The sequence below is a fragment of the Coenobita brevimanus genome, chromosome 23 (genome assembly GCF_032717465.1).
Source record: "Coenobita brevimanus isolate Jiangsu-jjx chromosome 23, ASM3271746v2, whole genome shotgun sequence".
Lineage (NCBI taxonomy): Eukaryota > Metazoa > Arthropoda > Malacostraca > Decapoda > Coenobitidae > Coenobita > Coenobita brevimanus.
Window position 1 is genome coordinate 64,348,101 of NC_136976.1, and position 19,190 is coordinate 64,367,290.

At 41.3% G+C, this 19,190-nt stretch overlaps 1 protein-coding gene across 1 annotated transcript in view; it reads right to left on the reverse strand.

Annotated features, from left to right (window-relative positions):
- Nucleotides 1-19,190, reverse strand: part of LOC145393018 (uncharacterized) — a 63,429-nt gene that overhangs the window by 21,310 nt on the left and 22,929 nt on the right. Inside the window, exon 3 of the mRNA XM_080267339.1 lies at nucleotides 10,186-10,334. Coding sequence (XP_080123465.1) covers nucleotides 10,186-10,334 — 149 coding nt within the window. The remainder of the gene's footprint in view (nucleotides 1-10,185; nucleotides 10,335-19,190) is intronic.

Here is a 19,190-nt window from a genome sequence, read left to right on the forward strand (position 1 = left end):
GATTACTGTACATATATACCTGTATATATATATATATATATATATATATATATATATATATACAGTGCCTCTGTCAGGGCACACAATACTTTTGGTGAAAAAAGAATCACCCTTTTTTTGGACTAAAAATTGAGCCAGAAGTTTGGGCCGCTAACATGACGTCATGGCAGTCTGAGGCCTTACTGCGCGCTGGTTGGCTGCCGCCTCAGTTGCCTATGGGCTGCGTGAGAGAGAGGAATTCCGTCGCTCCTCCCTCTCCTCTTGCGCCATTTTTTACCCAGAGTCCCACAGTGTTTTGGCTTTCGCCACTTTATTATGGCCCCTACCCATGAATTGTCGAGTGAAATCATATCACAGATCACTGCTCTAAAGGAGACAGGCCACCCCATGAATGAAATTAGTGATTTGGTTGGTGTGGCTCAATCGACAGTGCAGAGGTGGTGTGCCCGTTTTCGAGTGGAAAATAGTGGTGACGTTCCTACAAAGAAACCGCGGTCTGGTAGGCCCAGGAAAACTTCCCCGAGGTCTGTTAATGTGTAAAAACGTGCAGTGGAGTCTAATCCTCGTGTGAGTGCAAGGAAAATTAAGGAGAGCAACCCGGAAGTGTTTCTGATGAGGTTTCAGTGCACATGGCTTCTCGAAGAGTCTATGAACTTGGTTACACAAGCCACAGGCCTGTGAGAAAGCCTCTTCTTACACGTAACCAGCGACTTCGTAGGCTTGCCTTTGCTAACAAGTACCTTAACCCCTTAACTGCGGGGCGTCACTTTCGTGACGCTTGGGAGCAAGGGATCATACTGCGGGGTGTCAATTTTGTGATTCTGTGTTATTTTGAATTTGCCTGGGCTTTCAAGTGGTGGCTTGTATCATCTATCAGTACTGCCAATGTCCAACACTAGTCAGCACTCCTAATTTCATCTGTACTACCATCCATTGTTGACAATTTAGCCATTTCTCCCCGTTCTTGACTCCCCTCCCTACCTCCCCTCCATTACCCTCTCCTCTCCCCTGCCTGGCCGTGCTACTAGTAAATCTTTCCTGGAATTTTCCACTGATTTCATCCATTGAAATAAGCCCTATGCCCTATTCTTATACCAAAAAATATATACAAAAAAGAAGTAAGGTAAGTGATAGTGCCATACATCTGGAATTGGCTAATTATCACCTGACAACACATCACGTGCACTCATTCGCTAATTTTAGCTGTTTATTTCCCCTTGGAATATGCCTTATAATCTATTCTCGTAATAAAAATATATATAAGAAAGGAAGGGAGAAGCCTAAGTGATATTTACATTCACCTGGAACTACCTAATTTATTATGTATTGTCTAGATTTCCTGCCAATCATTTCATAGCGTATATATTAGCAGCTGTCACCAGGCTGACATTGGCAGCATTGCACTCCCACTAGGCCACCACTCTATGACGTCGGATTCGCACCTGTCCAATTCTGCCGCTTTTCAGCCCCATGCAAAGGGCCCTGTGACCTCTACCCCCTACTAAACCTTGTGTGGAAAGGGGTAAAGGGCTAAGTGACTGCTGTGGAACGTCAACTGGCTAATTTGTCGATGAAAATGATAGACAGTGATTATGATCTTTCAGGTGAGTAAAACAGTGCAAGTGGAAATGTAAATAATGTGTACACAGCAAGTGAAAGCAATGAATGTAACTATAAGTGAACAGTGGAAAATAGTTTTATCAGTTACTGCAAGTGACAGTGCATAATACAGTGTAAATAAAATAGAAATGTAAATAATGTAAATAAAATAGAGAATGTAAATAGAAATGTAAATGAGTAGTGATATAAGAATACGAGTATATATACTAGGAGTAATGAAAGTGAAAGTTTCACTCTAGCATGTATGAATACTGAGTTATGAAAGTGGAAGTGAAAGTGACAAATTCACTCTCAACACTAGTATACAGGATGAGAAAGTGAATGCTACGTATTTTATAGACTGAGAAATTGAATGCCTACAGAGACAATAAACTACTATTACGGAAGGAAACTTATGGATAAAGACTGTAGATATATATAAGTGTTATACAGTAATAGAAATATACAGTGTGAGTGTTTTTATGAATAATAAATGACAGTACACCAGCGGCGAACGAGCGCAAGTGGGAAGGTTATACGCGCTCGTAATTTTCATTGTTTTCAAAGTGTTTTTTTTTTTTTTTTTGAGTATGGATTCCAAACTATTTGAGAATCATAGAATAGTGTTTCTAATGATAATATCAGGCTGTGGTAATCAATTTACGGGTTGTCGGGAAGTGTAAAGTGGAGACTTCGGTACCCAACTTCAGAGGTCTCCACAAGTCCTACGGTACTTGATGAAGGCTCAACAAACATCCCAGGAGAATGCTGAAGGTATGTGCCATATGCATATGTAATTTTAATATTCTAGGACTAATAACTGATTTTTGGCAAATATTTTCAGAGAGTCTGTCGGAGTGCAAATATGCTCCGGAGACATGCAAGTCAAGCAAAAACAACCCCGCGGTTTAGGGGTTAACTGGGGTGAGGACCAATGGTTGTCAGTGTTGTGGTCTGATGAGGCAACGTTTACTGTTACCTGTAATCGAGGAGCGCGCGTGTACCGGCGCAGAGGTAGTGACCTGCTTGATCCCCATTACGTGGAAAGCACGGTTAAACACCCTGATTCACTTATGGTATGGGGTTATTTTGTCAGGACTCCATATTATAAACACAAATCATAACAGAAAGCATGATGGATAGATAGATAGATAAATAGATAGACAGAGCACCAGACAAGGTGTGGGAACAGGATATTAGCTTGCAACTCTTTTAAGTGAAGGAATGTTGATCATGCACTGGAAGCAGTATATACACACAGACATACAGTGTTCTAGAAGCTTGTGTGTGTGTATGTGTGTGTGTATGTGTATGGTCACAAGGTGCTGTTTGTGGGCTATTTAGCTGGTGAGAGGCATTCTGGAGAGGTGATAACGTCATTTCCTTTTGGCCCCTAGATTTGACATTGACCTGACCTCTAGACTATATATGTATGTTGCTAGCTATTATGTACTGTATTAAGATATTTTAGAGTCCTGACAGTTTCTCTGGGAAGGGTTTGGGTAAGCTTGTTGTGCTTCCCAAGAACTGCAGAGTGAATCAGGACCTTTACCTGGAGCTTCTTTGTGATCATTTACCTGAGTCCTTCGAGCTCACAGGTGCACGAGTGTTTCAGTAGGACGGTGCACCTGCTCATAAAGCCAAATCGGTCACCAACTGGCTTCATGACTGTGAGGTCTCCTTCATGAAAGACTGGTCAGGCAATAGCCCAGACCTCAACCCAATAGAAAACCTCTGATACCTTGTAAAGAAGAATCTCCAAGGGAAGGATGTGAGCTCTCTGCCTAAGCTGGAAGCAGCCATTCGTGAGTCCTGGGCAAGAATACCACCCCAGCACCTGAGGAACCTCGCCCTTTCACTTCCACGATGTCTCAGGTCCGTGAAGAAGCGCAAAGGATACCCTACCAAGCGTTAAAGGTAAATATAATGCATTATTTACATGTTTTTTCAATGTTGAAAGGTTTGTTTCGTAGGACGGACACAAGGCGCTTAATACTTTTGTCGAGCACTGTATACACACACACACACACATATATATATATATATACAGTATATATATATACATATATATATATATATATATATATATATATATATACAGTGCACCCCCACACAATGCAAACTCACAGTGCGAATCACCTACAATGCGCGGTCAACCCAGAAAATGCTTATTTTTATCGAATGCGAAATCTGTGCATCGAACTTCCCAACATGCGAATCGGCTGTATGATTCCAAGGCAAAAATGGACTTCCGTCCATTACTACGAGTGTTGGGCTGGACAATGTGAGTCTGTTACATGATGGCAAGTGGCTGGCAATGAGCCAGATTCAAAATGGCGGGCAGCTGGCAAGCTATCTGCATGCCATCTACTGACATTCCTGGGTAAACAGACACTTCTCCATATTGCTGCAAGAACACATGTTGTACCTCGCATCCTGTGGTCTGTTTTAGCATCATAGCAGTACCCACCTGTTCATCATGGTCTCAGCTGTTGACTTTGAAGGCTTTATGGCACCTCCAGGAGACCTCAGCAGTGACAGTGAGAGTGACAATGGGGCGCCCCACCTCGTGGGGCAAGGGTAGATGCCCCGAGCCTTGGATACCCACCCCCTTCCCTTCTTAACAAGCCCAGAAGTCACTGAAGGTACATGGTGTTCTATTTGTTGTTTTATTTGTTGGTCCAACTAGAAGTACTATTAGACAAAGTATTAGCAGGGTAGAGTAGGCTGGATGGGGACCAGAAGACCAAGCCCTGGGTGGGCTGTCCACGTATTCCCATACGTTCTTTGATTTACACAGTGCGAAATTGTAGAATGCAAGGGGTTTCTGCCACCCATAAACTCGCATTGTGTGAGGGTGCACTGTATATACAGACATACTTCAACTTACAAGCATTCAAGATCCGAGCATTTCAAAGATGCGAACATGAAAAAAATAACGAACATGTCACAGGTACGAACGTAACCACAAAAAAATAATTTAGCTTGTAGCGGCCCACTGAGACTGCTTCTGAATGTGGCAGGTGATAGCAGTTGCGAGGCGGGTCGCTAGGCGGCAGTGTGAATGCTTGGGGGCTAACCCGCCATCTACTGTTTTTGTTTTGTTCACCTGGAGGAGAGAAGATCACTGCTCATTGTGCTTTTAGTACTTTCACTCCATTTAATATGGCTGATAAATGCATGCATTTTAATAGTGGTGCTTCTGGCTCATCTAGGAAGCAACATGCCATCTCTATGAAAAAAAAACTTGAAATAATAAAGCGTGTTCAGCCTGCTACTCCCGAAAATCCCGACTCACCTACCGCTCTCTCCTCACCCGCATCTTCCAACTAACTCCACTCCTCCACCTGCCTCCTCTCACTTCCTGCAAGTCCTGCTATGTTTGCCCTCAGGTGAGCTACAGTAATGTTTATAAAATAAGATAACTCTGTTATTGCTTATGCCCAATGTATATTTACAACTAACGAAACAAAATGAAATGCTTGCCACATCCACATCTTTGCAGGTGGTAAACATTCCATTATCTTTTGTAAGTTGTAAATAGGCATCGGACAATAGCAGGAACAAAGTTGTGTCTTATACTGTATATTTTCTTGTGTATTTCTTGTGTTAATTTATGCATTTATATTTCATAATACAATATAAACTGCATAAGAACATTTAAAACCCTACCGACAGATCAGTGAACAGTACGGTGTTTTCTATGTTGTACACATAACACTGTAAGGGATTTTCATTTTGAGAGCAAAATTAACTTGCAAACGACCTCTTGAAACCAATTATGTTCATAAGTTGAGGTATGCCTCTGTGTGTGTGTGTGTGTGTGTGTGTGTGTGTGTGTGTGTGTGTGTGTGTGTGTGTGTGTGTGTGTGTGTGTGTGTATTTACCTATTTGTATTTACCTATTTGTAGTATACAGGAATTGAGCAATGCTCGTGTTGTCCTGTCTCCACATCCACATTTATCAAGTCTACCTTTACACACATGAATGTTTTTCTCATGCACCACCTCTTTGTCTAAGTCGTTCCAAATATTTAAGAATATACCTAATTGTGATATACACGGAATGTACTATGCTTGTGGGTTTCCGTCGCTGTTTCTCAATAAGTCGAATTTAACTTTAAACTCGTTTAAGTTTTTAGACTGGACGATCTCTTTGTCCAGGCTATTCCATAAGTCTATACTTCTGTAAGGAAAGCTATATTTCTTGATATCCTTCAAGCAGCTTGACTTTTTCAATTTCATTCCATGTCCTCTTGTTGCTCTCTTATCCCATACAAACAGATCTTCTTTGTCAATTTTATCTACTCCCACCATGGTCCTGAACACCGCAATCATGTCTCCCCTCTTTCTCCTTTCCTCTAACGAAGGCAAATCCAGTTTTTCCAGCCTCTCTCTGTATGACAGGTCTGTCAGACTGGGGACCATCTTGGTTGCTGTTCTTTGTATTCTCTCAATCTTGTTTATATCTTTCTTTTTGTGTGGGGACCACACTACCGCTGCATATTCTAACCTGGGGCGGATCATGGCCACTATCAATTTTTTCATCATTTCCTCATCCATATAATGAAATGCTACTCTTATGTTAGTCAAGAGCTTATAAGTCTCTCCAACTATCTTGTTAATGAGCTTTTCTGGTGACAAACTATCTTGGACCAGCACTCCCAAATCTTTCTCTTCTCTCCTTTTTGTGATTAATTCATTACCCAAAAAATAATTCAGTGATGGTCTCCTGGTACTTTTACCCATTTCCAATATTTTACATTTCTTTACATTAAATTTCATTTCCCACGTCCGGCTCCAATTGTGTATCCTATCCAAATCCTCCTGCAGTATTTTACAATCCTCCTCAACCTCTATCTTCCTCAAGATCTTTACATCATCAGCAAACAGACTCGCATAACTGTTCACTCCATCTACCATATCATTTACATAAATCAGGAACATTACTGGCCCCAACACTGAGCCTTGAGGGACTCCACTTGTTACTTCCCTCCATCCAGACATCTTTTCCTTTATTACTGTCCTCATTTGTCTGTCTCTCAAAAAGTCTCTCATCCATTCCAGAAGTTTCCCCTTTAGTCCTCCTATATAATCTAGTTTCCACATTAGTCTCTTATGAGGTACCTTGTCAAAGGCCTTCTCTAAGTCTAAGTACACACAATCCACCCAACCATCTCTCTCCTGTACCACATCAATCGCTCTTGAGTAAAAGCTCAACAAGTTTGAAACACATGACCTTCCACTTCTGAATCCAAACTGACATTCAGCCAAAATATTCATCTCTTCCAGATATTTTATCCATCTGTCTTTCAGGATTCTCTCACACAATTTTGCGACCATGCTGGTTAGAGACACTGGTCTATAATTCAGGGGTTCTTCCCTGTTTCCTCCCTTGTGAATTGGTACCACACTTGCCCTCTTCCATTCTTTTGGCACTTTCCCCTCTTCCAGTGAGCATACAATTAAGCTGTGAATTTTATCCGTCAGTTGTTCTCTGCATTCCTTCAGTACCCAATTAGAAATTCCATCAGGTCCTGGGGCTTTCCTTACATCTTGAGTTTCCAGTAATTTATACACTTCCTGAACCTCCACTTTTATATCTTTCATCACCGGAACATTTCTAATCACTCCCTCCCCTTCCACAAGCTCCTTTTCTTTAGTGAAAACTGACTGGAAACGTTTGTTCATTATTTCTGCTTGCATTGCCGCATCATTAAAGACCTCTCCATCTACTTTCAGCTTGGTGATTCCTTCCTTTTGTTTCAGTTTGCCATTAACAAATCTATAAAACAGTTTGGGTTCATCCTTGCATTTGTCAATTATACCTTTTTCAAAATTCCTTTCTTCTTCCCTACGTATTCTTGTGTATTCGTTTCTTGTTCTTTCATATTCTTCCTTTGTTCTGTCGTTACCTCTCTTTCTCCAATTGTTCCACGCCTTATCTCTCTCTTTTTTGGCTATCATACACCTTCTATTAAACCACTCCTTTTTCCTGTTTTCTTTCCCTCTTACTCTTGGTACAAATTTTTCCACTCCCAAATTATAGAGGTCTAGAAAGATATCCCACTTCCTCTGTATCTCTCTTGTTTCTCTGAATTTTCTCCAATCCGCATTTTCAAAAAAGTTTCTCAATCCTGTAAAATTTGCTTTGCCAAAGTTGTATCTTCCCTGTCTATGAAGCTCGTCTCTTGGCTCGACGTTTCCTATTAACATCTGGAACTCAATGACCACGTGATCACTTTTTCCCAAAGGACAGAGATATTCCAATGATTCTATTACATCAGGTTCTTTGGTGAACAGTAAATCTAACCTTGCTGGTGTGTCCTCACCTCGAAACCGTGTCTCTTCTTTGACCCACTGCGTCATCACATTATTCATTATTATATTTAATAACATAGTACCCCACGAATCCTCGCCGCCTCCCGAGTACCATTCCTCCCAGTTCACCTCTTTACAATTAAAGTCACCCACCAAAATTATATTATTGCTTTTCTCAATTATTTTTTGCAAGTAGCTAGCCATATCTGACAACATCTCATGGTATTCGTCATCCTTCCATGCTCTCGTCTTTGGGGGAACATACACTACCGCTATATCTCTCTTAACATTCTCTCCAGTTTCTAATTTCATATATATCACTTCAGCCCTGCCTTCTCCCATTTCCACAGTATCTACATTTATGTTGTTCTTCACTGCTATCATCACTCCTCCTCCCTTTTTTTCTTTTCTGTCTTTTCTCCACAGTTTGTATTTACCATCTCCCAAATGAACATCAATATCTTCTCTTAATTTGGTCTCTACAAAGCACATGACATCAGGTTCATGTTCTCTCAAGAAATCATTAATTTCGATCCTTGTCGATATGAAACCATCAACATTAGTATACAGTATATCACCTTCAAATTATTTTTGACATTATTAATACCCTCTTCTCTCCTACTCTCTGTCCGTACCACTTCCTCAACTTCTGATCTTTCACAACCATCCCCCCTAGTTTCCTTCACTTCTATTTCCTTAAATACCATTTCCTTACTTTCATATCCAATACTCTCCAAAAAAAAGTATTACGTTCTTCCTCTGTCCTCTTATCATTTTTTTCCTTTACTTCTTCCTTTAATGATTTCAAAGCTTCTCTTTCTTCTTCATTCAGATCTTTTCTTATTATAATATTTTCCATCCCCGCCTCTTTGCTTAATTTCCAGGTCACTTTAAGTATCTCATTTATTACACTTTCTGATGTAAACTTGACTCTCATTGGTCTTATTTCCCCTTTCTTATAAGGCCCTATCCTCCTTACTTCCTCAATTTCTTTTACCCACTTGTTTCCTTCGGGGTCAATCTTGCCTAATATTCCTCTCACCATGTTCGTGTCTCTCTCGAGTCTCGCGAACCTAACCTTTTCTTCCTCTTCCCTGTTTCCAAATACTATCACACATCTGTTCCTTTCTACAGTTTCTCTCACTATTTTCTCTTTTTTCTTCAGTATTTTCACTACATTTTCTTCCATTTCTTTCTTGTTCATTTCCCTTTCTTCCTGGATGATCTCTCTTAAGCTGACCACTTCTTTCTGTTCTTCCTCTACGTGTGCCCACTTTGCCTTGTGTTCTTTTAGTACATTACTCACCTTCTCCGTTTTATTAGTACTCTCTTCAAGTTTCCTCCTCAGTTCAACATTTTCCCGCTTCAAATTCTTAATCTCTTCATTGGCTGTTTCGTTGGACTGGATTAGACTCTGTATGGTGGTTTCCGTATTTCCTGACACATCCTTTATCACTAGATTCTCTACTTTTTTTTCGAGTTCACTAATCCTCATAATTAATGTTTTCACCAGGTCCATGACATTAGTATTAGCATCAAATCCTTGAAATTCCATTCCTTCATTGTTTACATTTTCGGCCATCTTTAACGTACCGGTAAAGTACCTAAACAGCTGTTACCAATAAGCCACAAACATTCATGTATACTATTGCCAACAAATCTTTACATTTTTGGTAGTCTACCAACTTTCATTATTTTAAATTTAAAGAAAGACCCTAGGAGACAGGACAGACAAAATTCCTGAAACTACTCAAGGTCAGGAGCGATGCCTGGGACGTCCTCTCTCTCCGGCTGTTCGTGTGTGTGTGTGTATATATATAAGTGCTGACAATGACTTACCAGATGGGGGAAAAAAGCTACTCATACTGTATGTTCCAAACCTGAGTACATATCATTAGGGCACGTCCATACGTGTACTCAAACACGTGCTGACAACACAGCTGACAACATGTTCGGGAACATGTATGCAGCAGTATTTGGACAGATGTATGCAAACATGTTTCAGTGCAGCTTCAAACCTGCTGGCAGCAGAGGTGATGGGATAAGTGTGTCCACACCAGGCAGCTGAAACTTCATCATGATGTTGTCAACATGGTCTGGACGCTGCTGTTCCCAGTATGTTTGCACCGTGTTCATTACTGTCTTGCTTACGTGTTGCCAGCACTTGTTCTAGCACACATGTGGATGTGCCCTTAAACACACACACACACACACACACACACACACACACTGTATATGAATATATATATGAATCTATCTATCTTACCTCTCTATACAAGTACAGCTTGACAATCCTCTTGACACCTTCATATAAAAGTATGACAGCTAAGACTGTCACTACCCATATCTTGAGCGTATTTGGTGTGACATTGAAGTAAACGTGCTTGTAGCCTGCAGGGCCCCTCTCATAGATACCTGAAATATTACAAGTTTCATTCTTTGCTGACTACAGCTATCATCATCATCATCAACATCATCCTAACCTCTTTTCCCACCGAAAGGGAACATAAGGTACAATTCAGAAAACGGTGAGCAAGAAATGCATGACAGAAGGAGACCTAAACATTACCATTTCCAATGAAATGGACCACATTCATTCACTCATCATTCATATCCCCAGGAGCCTGACTCCACCTCACAGGTATAACCATCCACACATATTAAGTCAATATGATTACCATCACATTAAAAAGGGTGCCAACCCTTGTCATGCACTTCTTCAAACAAAGTTCAAGCCTCACCAGCCTCCATACCTAGTTTTCTCATACACTTTTTCCCATATCTATCCACCTTCTTGGCCAGCCATCAATATTAGTGTATATCACCTTTAAATTATTTTTCGTGTTTTTTATACCCTCTTCTCTCCTTCTCTCCGTCAGTACCACTTCCTCAGTTTCTAATCTTTCACAGGTATCCCCCTTAGTTTCCTTCGCTTCTATTCCTTATATACCACTTCCTTACTTTCATATCCAATACTCTCCAAAAAAAAGTATTACATTCTTCCTCTGTCCTCTTATCATTTTTTTCCCTTTACTTGATCCTTCAATGATTTTAAAACTTCTCTTTCTTCTTCATTTAAATCTTTTCTTAATATAATATTTTCCATTCCAGCCTCTTTGCTTAATTTCCAGGTCATTTTGAGTATATCATTCACTAAACTTTCTGATGTCAACTTGACTCTCATTGGTCTTGTTTCCCCTTTCCTATAAGGCCCTATCCTCCTTACTTACTCAATTTCTTTTACCCACTTGTCTCCTTCAGGGTCAATTTTGCCTAATATACCTCTCACCAGGTTCATGTCTCTCTCGAGTCTCACGAATCTAACCTTTTCTTCCTCCTCCCTGTTTCCAAATATTACCACGCATTTGTTCCTTTCTACAGTTTCTCTCATTATTTTCTCTTTTTTCTTCAGTATTTTCACTACATTTTCTTCCATCTTTTTCTTGTTCATTTCCCTTTCTTCCTGGATCATTTCTCTTAAGCTGACCAATTCTTTCTGTTCTTCTTCTACGTGTGCCCACTTTGCCTTATGTTCTTCTAATACACTACTCACCTTCTCTGTTTTATTAGTACTCTCTTCTAGTTTCCTCCTCAAGTCAACATTTTCACGCTTCAAATTTCTGATTTCTTCATTCGCCGTCTCATTGGATCAGACACTGTTTAGTAATTTCTGTATTCTCAGACACGTCCTTTAACACTAAATTCTCCACTTTCTTTTCAAGTTCACTAATCCTCATTATCAATGTTTTAACCAGATCCATGATATTAGTATTTCTATCAGATCCTGGAAATTCGAGTCCCTCAGTGTTTACATTTTCGGCCATGTTGGATGCTGGTTACTGTAGCAAAAACAGCTGTTACCGAAAATACTACAAAACATTCATGTATATTCTTCCCAATAAATCTTTACATTTTTGGTAGTCTATATAAACTTACAATATTTTAAACTTAAAACAAAACCATAGGAGACAGGATAAACATCTATCTATCTATCTATTGCCAGATGCCTCAATCCCGTTTGGGGTGGCCACAAACAAATCGCCTCCAAGATGCCCTGTCCCCCGCCATTTCACTGCCCTGCTTCCAACTCACACCCCCCTCTCTCATATACCTCTCCACCCCATCCCTCCATCTCATCCTCGGCCTCCCCCTCCCTCTTCCCCCCTCCACCTCACTCACATACACTCTCTTTGTCAGTCTTTCACCCTCCATCCTCTCCACATGGCCAAACCATCTCAGTGTGTTCCTCAAAACGCTTCCCATCACATCCACATCCACACCACAACGCTCCTTTATATCCTCATTCGTCAGCCTGTCTCCCCATGTGACTTCACAGGCTCCTCTTAAATAACTCATTTCCACTGCTCTCACTCTTGACTTGTGTCCTTCCAACAACGTCCAAGCTTCACTTCCATACGTTAGAGTTGGTATCACAATACTGTCATGTAGTAACTTTTTCACTTCCATTCTCACTTCCCTGTTTCTTATCACTGCTTTCAAAGAACCAGCAACCTTTCTTCCCTGCTGTACCCTTTCAAGCACTTCACCCTCCAAACCTCCATCCTTACTCATCACACTACCCAAGTACTTAAACGTACTCACATTCTCCAATTCCTCACCATCCAACCTTGCTGTACATTCACTGACTTCAACTCTCTCAAAGACCATCACTTTACTCTTCCCTACATTCACCTTTAGATTCCGTTTCTTCCACACTCTCCCAAACTCATCCACCAAGCCTTGCAGCTCCCCTTCGTCTTCATTCAACAACACAGTATCATCTGCAAACAACAGTACAGGGAGTTTCCAAACACTATCCTCTCTCACCAGGGCCACTCCAACATCTACTACCCTACCTTGTACCTCTTTTATTACCCCATCCATGTACAGATGGAACAACCATGGAGACATGACTCATCCCTGTTTCAACCCAACTTTCAAAGAGAAAAATTCACTTAGTTCACCATCCACACGCACTGCAGCCTTCGCACCATCGTACATACTCTTCACAGCATTCAACAACTTCCCATCTACTCCATATATTCTTAACACTTTCCACAATCCTTGTCTATCCACCCTGTCATATGCTTTCTCAAAATCCATGAAAGCCGCATACAATTTCTTTCCCTTCTCTAGAAACTTTTCCACTAAAGATTTAAGAATGAATATCTGATCTACACAACCTCTTCCCTTCCTAAAGCCTCCCTGTTCTTCTCCAACTAATTTCTCTGTTCTTTCTCTAACTCTGTCAATAAGTATCCTACCATACACTTTTCCTATTATACTAAGAAGACAAATGCCCCTATGATTACCACACACTTCTTTTTCCCCTTTTCCTTTGTACAAGGGAATAATTATACTTGACTTCCAATCCTCCGGGACTCTACCTTCCTCCCAGGCCAATCTGCACATCTTCCACATCCATTCTACTACTATCTCTCCCCCATGCTTTAGCATTTCATCACACACTCCATCAATTCCTAGGGCTTTCCCCGATTTAACTTTCTTCATTGCTTCCACAACTTCTATCCTACTGATTTCTTCCTGTCTTCTCACCTCTCTCCTTCTCCCAGCCATTCCCCAGCCACTTATACTTGCATTACTTCCATCCTCTATGTTCAACAATTCCTTAAAGTGTTCACTCCATCTGCTCACTTTTTCTCCCTTCTCCACTAGTAATCTTGTTTCGTTTCGTTTCGTTTTTAAAGGCTCCAACATGCTTGCATGTGTCAGCCTTGGTCACCTAATGGCAGCTCTCCACGCTGCACGATCCATTGCAGCCTCCCTGTTCAGTCCCTTAACCCTAAGGTCACACTTAATGACCTCGTCCCATGTCTTTCTCGGTCTACCCCTCATAACCCCACCCCCAATATTAACACTTCTCACCTTCCTCACCCAATTATCATCCCCCATCCTCTCCACATGTCCAAACCACCTCAATCTACCTCTCCTCATCACAACACCAATACACTCCAGTCCCATCCTACCTCTCAAATCTTCCATTGTAAACCCAGCCCCTCCAGGCCTTGGACGCAGGGACGCACTGCACATCCACCTAATCATTGTCATTTCTGTACGTCTGAGCCGGCGAATGTCTTCCTCCTTCACTGCCCAGGTCTCACTGCCATACAGCATTACACTCCTTACACATGATGCATACAAAGACCCCTTAGCACGTAGGGAGAGCCCTCTCAATGTCAGGAGAGGCAAGAGCTCCCTGAACTTCTTCCAACCACTTCTCACCCTAGCCACAGAGCTAGCTCCAGCCCCACCTCCAGCACACAACATGTCTCCCAAATAACAAAACTCTTCCACACACTCAAGAGATTCACCAGCAAGTTCAATCCTTTCACATCTGACGATCTCCACCTGCTCACCCCGACACGCCGTACACATAAAATCAGCATTATCTCGCAGTCTACCTCTGATACCACTACATCTCTTATGCACCCATTTATCACACACACCGCACAAGTTGGAATTACTTCCCACGCCCTTGTGGCAAACTGCACATGGCCACTCTCCCTTGTCTTTGACAGTACCGCCACCAACCCTAGATATCATCACTTTTGTTTTATCCGCATTTACCCTTAAACCCTTTTGCCCCATACCATCTCTCCACTTCCTAAACCTTTCCTCCGCCTCCTTTTCATTCTCTGCAATCAACACCAAATCATCAGCATACAACAACTCCCACAGGAGTCCATTTCTAAAGTCACATGAAAGGCCTTCAAGTACCATGATAAACAACATGGGACTCAAGACTGACCCCTGATGCACACCAACATTCACGGAAAACTCATCACTCAAATCTCCATTCACTCTCACCTGGGCGTGAGCACCCACATACATGGCCATAACCACCCTAACCAGCCACTCCTCCAAGCCAAGCTTTCTCATTGCCCACTTCACCACCTCTCTAGGGACTCTGTCAAAGGCCTTTTCCAAATCAACAAAAAGAAACTAAAGATCCCTTCTCCTACCAGTATACTTTTCCTGAAGCTGTCGAACAATGAATATGGCATCAGTGGTCCCCCTACCTGGCATAAACCCAAACTGCATCTCATCAATATTCACTCTTTCTCCAATCATACCTTCTAAAACTCTCCATTACCTTCATTATCTGATCTAAAAGCTTTATACCTCTATAATTTCCTCTTTCTAGGGCATCACCCTTCCCTTTATACACATTTACAATTACACTCTTCAGCCAATCATCTGGGACAACACTACCATTTTTATCTTTCACTCCCCTGCTACTTCACTTCCACCCTGTCTTACTCTTTTCACCTCTTTCCAGAACATTTTCTTACAGTCCCTCCACTTTACACTCAAATTCCTTCCAAATTCCTCACCCACTCTCTTCTTACTCTCTTTTACTAATCTTTTCACCTCTCTCTTTCTTTCTACATATAACTCTCTCTGCCGCCTCTCAACTTCTTCCACGCCCCTATTTCTCATCCATTCATTGTATGCTTTCTTCTTTTGTGCCACAGCCTGTCTCACCTCTTCAGTCCACCACGCTGTTCCTTGCACCCCCCTCCGTCTTCTCTTCCTACCACACACCACATCACATGCTGCACATATTTCTTCTGTAAATATCCTACACACACCTTCCAGGTCTCCCATCTGCTCCAATTCATATTTGCCCAATCGTTCCTCCGCTTCTCTCTTATACTCTGCCTTTTTCTCATCCTCTTGTAACCTTTCCACTCTCCTTGCAACTACTCCTTCCTCTCGTCTTTCCCTTCTTCTATTCCTCCATCTTACTTGAATCCTAATTCTGGCCACCACCAAGTAGTGGTCAGAAAGTCCACTCCCCCAACCTCTATAAGCTCTTGCATCCATTACACATCTTCGCATCCTTTCATCAACACACGCATAATCAATCATTGCCTTCCTGTCATTCGGTTCCTCACCCACCCTTCTCATCACTCGCCATGTATACCTGTGGATCATTTTATGCCTGAAGAGGGTATTGGCTATCACCAACCCCCTCCCAGCACAAATATCCACTAACGCACTCCCATTCTCATCTGTCTCAGCAGGCACACCCCACTCACCAACTATTCCATCCACCTTCACATTCCCAAGTTTACCATTCATATCACCGATCAAAAACACTCTCTCATTCCTTCCAAACTTTTCCATGCACACTTCTACATTTGTCCAGAACTCTTCTCTCACTAATTCCTGGAAACTACTTAAGGTATGCAGCCTGGGCCTGGGAGCTGTTGGGAGACACGTCCGTCTGTTGTGGCTGTCCGTGTGTGTGTGTGTGTGTGTGTGTGTGTGTGTGTGTGTGTGTGTGTGTGTGTGTGTGTGTGTGTGTGTGTGTGTGTGTGTTTTACAAGCACAGGCCTCTTAGGGGGATGTGTGTGTGTGTGTGTGTGTGTGTGTGTGTGTGTGTGTGTGTGTGTGTGTGTGTGTGTGTGTGTGTGTGTATTTACCTATTTGTATTTACCTAATTGTAGTATACAGGAATTGAGCGATGCTCGTGTTGTCCTGTCTCCATATCCACATTTATCTAGTTTACTTTTACACACATGAATGTTTTTCTCCTGCACCACCTTTTTGTCTAAGTAGTTCCAAATACTTATGTATTTACCCAATATACCTAAGTGAGATACACATGAAATATACTATGCTCGTGGGTTCCCATCGTTGTTTCTCAGCAAGTCAAATTTAGCTTTAAACTCGTTTAAGTTTTTAGACTGGATGATCTCTTTGTCCAGACTATTCCATAAATCTATACTTCTGTAAGGAAAGCTATATTTCTTGATATCCTTCAAGCAGCTTGACTTTTTCAATTTCATTCCGTGTCCTCTTGTTGCTCTCTTATCCCATAAAAACAGATCTTCTCGGTCAATTTTATCTACTCCCACCATGGTCCTGAACACTGCAATCATGTCTCCCCTCTTTCTCCTTTCCTCTAAGGAAGGCAAATCCAGCTTTTCCAGCCTCTCTCTGTATGACCGATCTGCCAGACTGGGGACTATTTTGGTTGCTGTTCTTTGTATTCTCTCAATCTTGTTGATAACTTTCTTTTTGTGTGGGGACCACACTACCGCTGCATATTCTAACCTGGGGCGGATCATGGCCACTATCAGTTTTTTCATCATCTCCATATAATGAAATGCTACTCTTATGTTAGTCAGGAGTTTATAAGTCTCTCTAACCATGTTATTAATGTGCTTTTCAGGTGACAAACTATCTTGGACCAGCACTCCTAAGTCTTTCTCTTCTTTCATTTTAGTGATTAATGCATTACCCAACAAATAATTCATTGATGGCCTCCTGATGCTTTTACCCATTTCCAATATTTTACATTTCTTTACATTAAATTTCATTTCCCACTTCTGGCTCCAATCATGAATCCTATCCAGATCCTCCTGCAGCATTTTACAATCCTCCTCAACCTCTATCTTCCTCAAGATCTTTACATCATCAGCGAACAGACTCGCATAACTGTTCACTCTATCTACCATATCATTTATGTAAATCAGGAACATTACTGGCGTCAACACTGAGCCTTGGGGGACTCCACTTGTTACTTCCCTCCATCCAGACATCCTATCCTTTATAACTGTCCTCATTTGCCTGTCTCTCAAAAAGTCTCTCATCCATTCCAGGAGTTTCCCCTTCAGTCCTCCTATATATTCTAGTTTCCACATTAGTCTCTTATGAGGTACCTTGTCAAAGGCCTTCTCCAAGTCTAAGTACACACAATCCACCCAACCATCTCTCTCCTGTACCACGTCGATCGCTCTTGAGCAAAAGCTCAACAAGTTAGAAACACATGACCTTCCACTTCTGAATCCAAACTGACATTCAGCCAAAATATTCATCTCTTCTAGATATTTTATCCATCTGTCTTTCAGGATTCTCTCGCACAATTTTGTGACCATGCTGGTTAGAGACACTGGTCTATAATTCAGGGGTTTTTCCCTGTTTCCTCCCTTATAAACTGGTACCACATTTGCCCTCTTCCATTCTTGTGGCACTTTCCCCTCTTCCAGAGAACACATGATTAAACTGTGAATTTTATCTGCCAGTTGTTCTCTGCATTCCTTCAGTACCCAATTAGAAATTCCATCAGGTCCTGGGGCTTTCCTTACATCTTGGGTTTCCAATAATTTGTACACTTCCTGTACCTCCACTTTTATATCTTTTATCACCGGTACATTTCTAGTCACTCCCTCCCCTTCCACAAACTCTTTTTCATTAGTGAAAACGGATTGGAAACATTTGTTTATTATTTCAGCTTGCATTGCTGCATCTTTATAGACCTCTCCTTCTACTTTCAATTTAGTGATTCCTTCCCTTTGTTTCAATTTGCCATTAACAAATCTATAGAACAGTTTGGGTTCATCCTTGCATTTGTCTATTATACCTTTTTCAAAATTCCTTTCTTCTTCTCTACGTATTCTTGTGTAATTATTTCTGGTTCTTTTATATTCTTCCTTGTTCTGGTGTTGCCCCTCTTTCTCCAATTGTTCCATGCCTTATCTCATTCTTTTTTTGCTATCATACACCTTCTATTAAACCACTCCTGTTTCCTGTTTTCTTTCCCTCTTACTCTTGGTACAAATTTTTCCACTCCCAAATTGTAGAGGTCTAGAAAGATATCTCACTTCCTTTGTATCTCTCTTGTTTCTCTGAATTTTCTCCAATCTGCATTTGCAAAAAAGTTTCTCAGTCCTGTGAAATTAGCTTTCCCAAAGTTGTATCTTCCCTGTCTATGAAGCTCGTCTCTTGGCTCAACGTTCCCTATTATCATCTGGAACTCAATGACCACATGATCACTTTTTCCTATAGGACAGAAATATTTCAATGATTCTATTACATCGGGTCCTTTGGTAAACAGTAAATCTAACCTTGCTGGTGTGTCCTCACCTCGGAACCGTGTCTCTTCTCTGACCCGTTGCGTCATCACATTATTCATTATTATATTTAATAATATAGTGCCCCACGAGTCCTCGCTGCCTCCTGAGTCCCATTCCTCCCAGTTCACCTCTTTACAGTTAAAGTCACCCACCAAAATTATATTATTGCTTTTCTCAATTATTTTTTGTAAATAGCTAGTCATATCTGACAACATCTCATGGTATTCGTCATCATTCCATGCTCTCGTCTTAGGGGGAACATACACTACCACCATATCTCTCTTGACTTTCTCTCCAGTTTCTAATTTCATATATATCACTTTAGCCCTGCCTTCTCCCATTTCCACGGTATCTACACTTATGTTGTTCTTCACTGCTATCATCA